This window comes from Typopeltis vanoorti, chromosome 2, assembly GCF_054136105.1.
Source record: "Typopeltis vanoorti isolate ZY-2024b chromosome 2, IOZ_Tvanoo_1.0, whole genome shotgun sequence".
Lineage (NCBI taxonomy): Eukaryota > Metazoa > Arthropoda > Arachnida > Uropygi > Thelyphonidae > Typopeltis > Typopeltis vanoorti.
The window spans coordinates 174957139-174967217 of NC_143550.1; the positions used below are offsets into that span (position 1 = coordinate 174957139).

Consider the following 10079-nt stretch of genomic DNA (forward strand, 5'->3'; position numbering starts at 1 on the left):
GCCATTGGTGTAGATGATGAAAGTAGTTGCGGTTCGTTGTAGTTGGTGGATTTGATCCCTGCCTCGATGAGTCTTTGGACCTTGGAGGTGTTATGTAATAATAATGAACGTATAAAACAAAGGAGCTTTTTATTTTATTTATTTATTTTTTGTATTCCATTTCCTTAAAGTGATGTATTCCTTCTCTTTTGCACGAATGGTTCTGTTTGTCCTAGGTAAGACATTTTAAAAGAGTAGATAATGTGTACTGCTGAATATTTCAGTAAGTTGTGCTTCATTTTTTGAGAGAAGTATTTTTATTGGATAATAGGAAGTGAAGTGGGTTTAATCTTAAAACTATAGAGAAGTTGCAGTATTACATAATGTCAATAGTATGGCTGTGGTGATTTCTGGTAGCTAAAAATTGATGATGATGATCGACATGTGTTTTCTACCCACTACAGGGTGAAGACCTCTCCCGTTGCAGGAGAGTTGGGTGTACTTCTCCCATGGCGACCCAGTCCATCTTCAGAGAGTGTACAGATACTTGGATGAATAAATGTATGAAGCTGGAAGACAATCACAAATGTCCATGCCGAGGCAGGATTTGAACTCATGGCCTCTTGGCTGAGTGGTTAATGGACATGCTAACCACTCAGCCAACCAGGCCAGCCAGCTAAAAATTACTGTATGTTATATATTTTGACAGTATGGGGGGTACCTAGCATGCAGTTACTTGTAAATAACCCAACTTGTTAAGATGCATTGGATTATTTACGAGTAAATGTATTCAGTTCTCACAGTGCTTGGTCCATATCTCTCTCTCTCTCTGTGTGTGTGTGCATTGTTGAGCGCACGCACACACTGCAAAGTTGATGAAATATAATATTTGAGATGTTTAATGAAGCTTGCTTTTTTTTTTTTCTCCCCCTTTTGCCAAGCATTCCTTGGCAAAAGAAATCATTGGGTCCTTGTTGACTGTAAATGTTCAAAAACAGCAGTGGCAATTTTTTAACATATACAGTAGAACTCGGTTATAACGATCACGGTTACAGCGAATGCACGTTTATAACAAATAATTTTGAAGGTATATTTGAATTACGTTTGATTTAATGCATGTATTTCGTGTTTATTACGAATTTGTTTCACGGGAATAACGAACGAATAATACACATTAGTCATTCCTTTACTGACATTTCGTATGTACGCATTTTCTGGTTTTGGAAAAATGTTGGGAGTCAAACGGAAAATTTTATTGGTTTTCAAAAAAGTAGAAATTATACCGGAGGTGGAAAGTGGCCAGTCAAATCTGACAGTAGCAAAGAAGCATGGTTTGTCCCCATCTACAATAACAATTTGGAAGAATCATGAGTTGACTCTGAAAACTTTTGAAAACAATTTATCTTAGTGTAAAAAACTTAAAAAGGTGTAATAAAAGTGACGTTGATGAGGCACTTCTTTCGTAGTTTAAAGTGCAAAGAACCGCTGGCTTACCTATTAGTGGACCAATTTTGAAACTTCAAGTCAAAAAATTTGCTGTTCAACTTGGTTATAGCGATTTTAATTGCAACAATGGGTGGATTGATCACTTTAAGAACAGAAACAATATTGTCTATGCAAAAGTAAGTGGCGAGGCGTTGTCCATTGACAAAAAACGTTGTTTCTGACTGGATCAAGAATGTATGGCCGGACATCAAATGAAGGTATGGATAGAACAACATTTATAATGCAGACGAAGCACAGGAGTTTTTTATAATTTAACGCCTGATAAAACTTTCCAATTTAAAAACGAAAAGTGCATTGGTGGAAAACTTATCAAAAATAGACTCGCAGTTTTAGTTTGTGCCAACATGACCGGTAGCGATAAAAGAACCCTTCTTGTAATTGGAAAATCGGCAAAGCCTAGATGCTTTAAAAACATAAAGAAATTTCCCTTTGATTATACAGCGAATAAGAAGGACTGGATGACATCTTCAATTTTCGAAAATGAAATTCGCAAGTGGGATAAAAATCTTCGCAGTGAAAACCGGAAAATTTTGTTATTGATAGACAACTGTCCTGCCCATCCTGTAGTGGCTAATTTAACAAACATAAAACTTGTTTTTTTACCACCGAATGTGACATCTGTTTTGCAACCACTTGATCAAGGCGTAATTAGATGTTTTAAATCCCATTTTCATCGTCTGTTAGTCTTGTAACTGATAGAATGCAGAAAAAAATCCATGAAAAATGCTTATGCTTATGACTCGAAGATCAGTGTACTTCACGCAATACGTTTAATGAGTGATGCTTGGAATTTGGTGCCATCGTCTACGATACAAAACTGTTTTAAGAAAGCTAGTCTTGCGGAATACGAGTGCGAATCTGAAGAAGATGAAGAGGATAACTTACCGTTATTAGCGTGGTTAAAAGTGCAAAACTTGAACAATTTTGAAATGTGCGCAGAGATCGATAATTTTATAGACATTGATAATGGTGTCGCAACTTCGGGTATACCGACAAACGCTGACCTCTTAAAACAAATCTCTCATACGCCAGAAGAAGATAATAGTAGTAGTGACTCCGAGGAAGAAAATAGCAATGATGAGAAAAGAAAATCATTACCTGGTGTGAAGCAGAAAGTGCTTTACATATTTTAACAAGATTTATGGAATCGCGATCTGTAAGTTCAGACGACACATTCAAGCAACTTAGTGGTATAAGGAACAATTTCAAACGTATGAAATATGCGTCTTGTGCAAAGCAAAGCACGCTTGATGATTTTTTATGTAAAAATGTGAAGTTTTAAAAATAAATTTTTGTTCTTTATATGTATGTATGCATATATGTATTTATGTCACCCAATATACCTATGCTGAGAAAAATCTGAAAACATTTTTAATTCGCTCAAATTATGACCTTGGATATAACGAATAATGGTTATTACGAACAAATATATGCGGTCCCATAGAATTCGTTATAACCGAGTTCTACTGTATGTGTGTGTGTGTGTGTGTAGTCTTGATCTTCTACTCGGTTGTAATGATACATTTTAAAGAATAAATTTTAAATGACTTTAAACCGAGATAAAATATTAAATTTTAATAATACAACTAGTTTCAGCCTTCTTCAGGTATCCACTAAAGGTAGAACGCAGTAATAAAAAATTAAAGTTACAAAAAACTGAGAATTACAGGCAAAAAATGCAATACATAATTGACACAAAAACGTTGTATTTTTCAAGTCGTTCTATCTGATGTGCTATTGTTTGTTGTATGCGTGCTTGCAGTAGTAGTGACTGCAAGTACAATAGTGACTGCAGTCACTACTACTGTACAACTGCAGTCACTACTATTGTACAACTAATAGCAGTGACTGCAGTCACTACTATTGTACAACTGCAGTATGGCAATCAGGGATGTTATAACTCAAATTGCTGTTCAAATGTTCAGGATTAAGGAGGATTTCTCTGGACTCCACGATTTTCCTTTCAAACTCATCACTACAGCGAAAAATGTTTTTGGATTTATCCCAACAAACTGAGTGACTCTGAAGATCATCATGAGGGTTATTAGAGAAAAGAACATGACTGGACAGCGCAGGTGCATGTGATCTTTTATAGATGTCTCTCTTATGCTCCTCAATACAAGTTCAACAGATTTGTTAGTCTGTCCAAAATAAGGAATATTACAGTCGCACCATAACTTGTAAACACCTGGATATTTCAGTTTATGATGAATAGGCTTCCGATGGCTTATAAGAGAATGGACTTTAGGGAGTGTAGTGAAAAACGTCCTGATGTTATATTTTTTAAGGACTTTAGCCAATTTATTGGAGACTGAACTAATGTAAGGTATTGAGATTCTACCTTTAAAATCAGTAGTTTCCGTAGTATGTAGGAGGATCCAGAAGAAATTTCTTAATTGTTTTTTCAGAATATCCATTTTGTTTAAAGATAAGAGAAAGTTGTTCAATTTCTTTTTGGAGTTCATTTGGTTCATTTAAAAGAGATCGTGCTCTGTGTCCTAAGTTAGAAATAGTTCCAAGCTTTTGTGGTGGAAAGTGATGAGATTGACAGTGCAGATATCTGTTGGTATGAGTTTTTTTTCGGTATATAGAGATTTTAAATCTATCAGAGCATCGTGTAAGAATTACATCCAGGAAAGGTAGGCAGTTATTTCGTTCTAGTTCGGCTGTGAATTTTATATTAGGATGCTGGTTGTTAAGATGTTAAAGAAAATCCATGAGAGATGTATGTCCGTGACTCCATATAATGAAAATGTCGTCAACATAACGTCTCCAAAGTTTCGGCTTAAATGAGAAAGACAATATGGCTTTTGTTTCAAAATCTTCCAGGAAAATCTTTGCTAGAACTTGGGATAAAGGGTTGCCCATTGCTAGGCCTTGGTTTTTTAAAAATTCACTGCCAAACTAGAACAAAATAACTGCCTTTCTTTCCTGGATGTAATTCTTACACGATGCTCTGATAGATTTAAAATCTCTATATACCGAAAACTAACTCATACTAACAGATATCTGCATTCTCAATCTCATCACTTTCCACCACAAAAGCTCAGAACTGTTTCTAACTTAGGACACAGAGCACGATCTCTTTTAAATGAACCAAATGAACTCCAAAAAGAAATTGAACAACTTTCTCTTATCTTTAAACAAAATGGATATTCTGAAAAAACAATTAAGAAATTTCTTCTGGATCCTCCTAGGCAGCGTACTACGGAAACTACTGATTTTAAAGGTAGCATCTCAATACCTTACATTAGTTCAGTCTCCAATAAATTGGCTAAAGTCCTTAAAAAATATAACATCAGGACGTTTTTCACTACACTTCCTAAAGTCTGTTCTCTTATAAGCCATCAGAAGCCTATTCATCATAACCTGAAATATCCAGGTGTTTACAAGTTATGGTGCAACTGTAATATTCCTTATTTTGGACAGACTAACAAATCTGTTGAACTGCGTATTGAGGAGCATAAGAGAGACATCTCCTATAAAAGATCACATGCATCTGTGCTGTCCAGTCATGTTCTTTTCTCTAATAACCCTCATGATGATCTTCAGAGTCACTCAGTTTGCTGGATAAATCCGAAAACATTTTTTGCTGTAGTGATGAGTTTGAAAGGAAAATCATGGAGTCCAGAGAAATCCTCCTTAATCCCAAACATTTGAACAGCAATTTGAGTTATAACATCCCTGATTGCCATACTGCAGTTATTCAATGCTGGTGCTCACGAGAACCTGCAAGCACGCATGCAACAAACAATAGCACGTTAGATAGAATGCCTTGAAAAATACAACGTTTTTGTGTCAGTTATGTATTGCATTTTTTGCCTGTAATTCTCAGTTTTTTGTAACTTCAATTTTTTATTACTGTGTTCTACCTTTAGTGGATACCTGAAGAAGGCTGTAAAAGGCTGAAACTAGTTGTATCATTATCATTAAAATTTAATATTTTATCTTGGTTTAAAGTCATTTAAAATTTATTCTTAAAAAAAAAAAAATATATATATATATATAAGGGTTTTATTGCTGTTCATAAACACAGTTGACTCACTATATCAAACACATTTATAATCTTGCTAACAGCAACAAACCTGCTGAAAAGGACTCTGGTTTTGACAAAGCTCTGATATTAAAAAATAAAATAAAATTACAAGTTTGCTATAGTGTGGGTGAATGTACAAAAACTAAGAAGATAACTAACAGATTGTATTATCTTTATATCTCGTAGCTTAATCAGGACTTTTCATTAGTTTGTTATAGTGAGCATTGACTGTAATTATTCCATGGAACAATGTTTAGAAGTACTGCACACTGTTTGATTTCCTAATCACATATAACCTGTAATAAATTAGCAGGCCACCAGCATGTTAGCCAGTGATGTGTAATATGCAGCCTTTTCCAATCGAGTCAACCTTGCCTTGTTGAGGTGTGGCACTTTTCCACCAAAGAGGCACTGGCATTTTCTACTTACATTCTTGGTTAGAGGAAATTCCGCTATATCTACTGAGTTGTAGATAATCTTTCTTGACTAGTGAAATATCACCTTGCTTATTGGGGACCTGATGTGGCTGATGCTAGTTTGGTCTGCAGAGCAGAGTGAGGTTCTGCCTTATTTCTCTTAATCTTCAAACATGCAGTGTGAATTATACCCTTCAAGGGCATCAGATATACTGTGGAGATTCAGTTTCCTACATCTTTGAGGGTGGAGCAGCAAAGCAGCCCTGCAGGCTGGCAGCCAGATAGTGTAAAGGACTGAACCTGATGGTAACACATTTAGGAGGCTTCCTGATTAGCAGGTAAACAATCCTGCCATCTACACTGTCAGATTGTGTATGAAGGGAGACTATAGTTATTCTTGCATGTATGCGGGTGCAGGATCAAAGCCGTATGCCACGGAGACTAGATGCTCTTTGTGTGGGTAATATGTCTATCTAAGAATCTATTTCCTCTCACTGTACATTTCCTGTTCTTTTTACTTCTCCTCTGAAACACTAATGTGATAGTAAAATCAAATAGACATAGTATATCACTGAAAAAAAAGAACAAAAAATTAAAATTAAAAAAAAAAACTCAGAAAACTATTTAAAAAAATATGTTCCACATTCACTTCAAAATTTAGCATTAACATTAACTTAAATGTTATGCACCATCACCTATCAACAGCCAAGCCTGATCTTCTGTGTTTGACCCAAAACCATATAGCATAAACAACAGTCTACCTTCACTGTCAAAACTATGTTCTGTGTGAGTTGTTTTTCTTCCCCAAGGATAATGCATATGTTTTTGTGTGCTGTTTGATATTCCTTGCCAGAGATTGCCAAATCTTGATCTCCTCTTTTTGACCTTCTGGTCTTTTGAAGTCTTAAACCCCTTCTGGGGTTTAAGACTTCCTTTCCTCATTATGATACATGATGGAGAAAGGAAATCATCTGCTATCTCTACTGCTTCGCAAATTCTGACTCCAACTTCTTATTCTTGAAGCTTGATTTCTTACAGTTCACTACCCTAACAGTGAAGTCATCTTCCTTGGTGACTTTAATGTCCACACCTTCACTTATCTCCCTTTTTCCAATTCCAATGACCAAGCTGGGAGAGAAAGCTGAAGCATTTGCTATAAACAACCTCTTGGTAATTTACATCGTAAAACTTCAAGTTTTTATATTTAGTGGTAGATTCTCCCCTCAGCCATTAGAAACCTGTATCCTTTGGAACTACTTCTTGCAGTCCTACAATGAAGGCAACATTTGCAAATAACAGTCATTCACAAACTTTGTCCACCAAGTCTGACTTTGAAAGAGTTAAATGTAAGAAACTTATCTCTTGAACAAATGCCAGCTATGCATTCTTAGTCCCTTGCAAAGACCATTGGGTACAAATTATGTCACCCATGCTCCCACCTCTCTTTCCAGATGGCACTATTGCAGTATCAGATAAAGTTGTCCTTCTGGCATCATTCTTCTCTTCTACCTCCTGCATGGAAGACCATCTCAAATCACCTCTAGCATGCACGTATGCACAACTACAGTCTCCCTTCATACACAATCTGACTGTAGATGGCAGCAGGATTGTTTACCTGCTAATCATGAAGCATTGTGCCATGTGCCACCTGTAGCCTTCTACCAGAAAGCATCTGAAGAATCTTAAACAATCTTGGATACCAAAAAAGCTTTATATTCCCAATGCTATCCCACCAATAGGGTTTCTTCCCGAGAATTCTTTCTCAAGAATTCCATGGAAAAATTTGTAATTTATCCTGGAAATTCATGGGTGAAACCCAGAAAAATTCACCTAGGAAATTTCCTTGGTGAAACAACCCAGGTGCAGTCATGGGTTGTTTCACCCACCCCTTGCTATTCTTTTAATGGAACAAAATGGCTGCGCTATGTTGCTGATGTGTTCTCTATTTAGCCACATGGTGGGATATGTTACAAACATTTCTAGCACAAGTAAACAGCCAACACTCAAAGATCTGCATTATCACTGAAAAGGAATTCTTCCCTTCCTTGAAACACTAGTCTTCCTGCTTCCCCAACAGATCCTTATCTTTTTATGTTTACATAAAATCTACCTACATGGAAGGTCCCAGTTGTGAAGATACTTCATGTGCAAACTTTGTTTGCTTACATTTGAAGAAAGGATTAAACAAAAATATAATTTCTTGGCATTTTTAATTTAATTTATAACCAAGGGGAAAAAAACTTTCTACAGCTTACTCTAAACCAGATTATTTTAATAATAAATTGTTACATCTTTTCACCTATTTGTACAGTATATGGGAAATATCAAACCTGCATTACTTCAACCTTGGTATCTCTTTGGTTCTAACTCCCACTGATGACATTCATTATTTAGTTTGTTTACTCCTGGGGAGTAGAGAGGTTCTACTTGACTTGGTGGTGAGTTTTTGTCTATCATTGGGTGGAACCACTGCTGGGTTTCCTGTCCTGGAGGTGAGATTTAGAGTGATCTTGTAGATTACCCAGAGTTTTTGGAGAAGTATCCCCACACTTAAAACATACCCCAGCAAAGGTCACAATCAGTCTGGGTAGTGGTTTTCTCCATAGTGCATAACATTATACGTGTCTGTAAGGATATGTGCATTGCATTATGAGATACTAAGCCAATTAATGGGAAGTCATCAGCCTCCATATACAAGTAGCCCAGTCGTGAAGACACTTCACATGCAAACTTTGTTTGCTTACACTTGAATAAAGGATTAAACAAGAATATAATTTCTTAGAATTTTTAATTTAATGGCTGTGCTTTTGTTGTCACAAGCCACTAGTCTTGTAAAATTTTTAAATTAGTTATTTTGTTTTGATCACCTTGTGTTCTGTAAAAGCTGATGGATATTCAAATTAACACCATCTTTTTCTTTACTAGGCTACTATGGGAAGCAGGTAGGAATACAGTAGAAGCTGTCTTTCATGTAGGAATGTACAGTGACAAGCAATATTTAGGACAAGGTAAAGCCATAGTTGTTTGTTTTTTCTGTATCATTAAATTTTCTTGATTCAGCAATAAAACTGTACACTACAATAGAGCATGAAATTGAAGTATTTGTTAGAATGGGAATCGTGTATAAACATATTGTTAATACTATAGCCTTTATTGTTTTTAGCAGTGTTGTTTAATATTATTTGCAGTTGCCCAGAAGGATTCCTAATCCTCACCTTTTAGAAGATTAATTCCATAAAACATTCTATTAAGCTAGTGAAACTTATGCAAGTATAGTCTTAGATATCACTAAATAACTGTAGTTATAAATACTGTTTAGTTTGTAGATGAAGAATGTAAATGTATTTATTAATCAGTAATCCTTGTTAGCTAACATCCTTTAAGTATTCATATTTAAGATTAAAGCCATGAAGTATTTGAGAGTTTGATAATTCTGGTCTAATAATAATAGTTTTCTTTTTCAAAGAAATATTCCAAACACGTTGGCTATTTTTTCTTGCAGGAGCTGGTGAAACAGTAGGTATAGCTGAGGAGATGGCAGCACACAACAGTTTATGGAAGTTATTTGATTTGACGCCTGATGCGAATCCTCTTCCATTTGGGTATCGGGGCAGAAAGTTGTATTTAGAAACTAGCAAAGTTAACCAGTCATTAAGAGAGTACACAACTGAGAAATTGTGTCAGCTAAGAGCATAACATGTTGGAAATATTAAATTATTTTAAAAAAAAGTGGAAATCAGGTTTTGAATGGTTATGTAATCATATTCTCTAGTTTTCACTTCAGATTACTATTGGAATTTTTGTATAGCATTTTTACTTATGATTCAGAAACATTACTTCTCTCTCTCTCTCTATATATATATATATATACACACACACACACACGAGGTGTGTTCAAAAAGACCAAACTTTTTAAATAGCGCACCAACTGGCATAGAGAGCACATAGCGGCAGACTTTTTCTCGGTTTCCCAAACTTAAAACCACTTTGAAAGGACATAGTTTGCAACCCATAGAGGAGATTCAGGAAAATGCAATAAGAGAACTGCATGCCATCACAGAAAGTGCATTCCAGGAAACATTCCAACAATGGAAGAAATGTTGGGAACGGTATATCGCCAGTAGAAGGGACTACTTTGAAGG

At 35.6% G+C, this 10079-nt stretch overlaps 1 protein-coding gene across 3 annotated transcripts in view; it reads left to right on the plus strand.

The window, feature by feature from the left end:
• mRpL44 (mitochondrial ribosomal protein L44) overlaps window positions 1–9673 on the plus strand; it is a 132865-nt gene extending 123192 nt beyond the window's left edge. For all 3 annotated transcript variants that reach the window (XM_090409664.1, XM_090409673.1, XM_090409682.1), the window contains exons 8-9: window positions 8863–8945; window positions 9440–9673. In XM_090409664.1, the coding sequence (XP_090265790.1) occupies window positions 8863–8945; window positions 9440–9633 (277 nt within the window). In that variant the 3' untranslated portion in view covers window positions 9634–9673. The remainder of the gene's footprint in view (window positions 1–8862; window positions 8946–9439) is intronic.
• The last annotated feature ends 406 nt before the right edge of the window (window positions 9674–10079 follow it).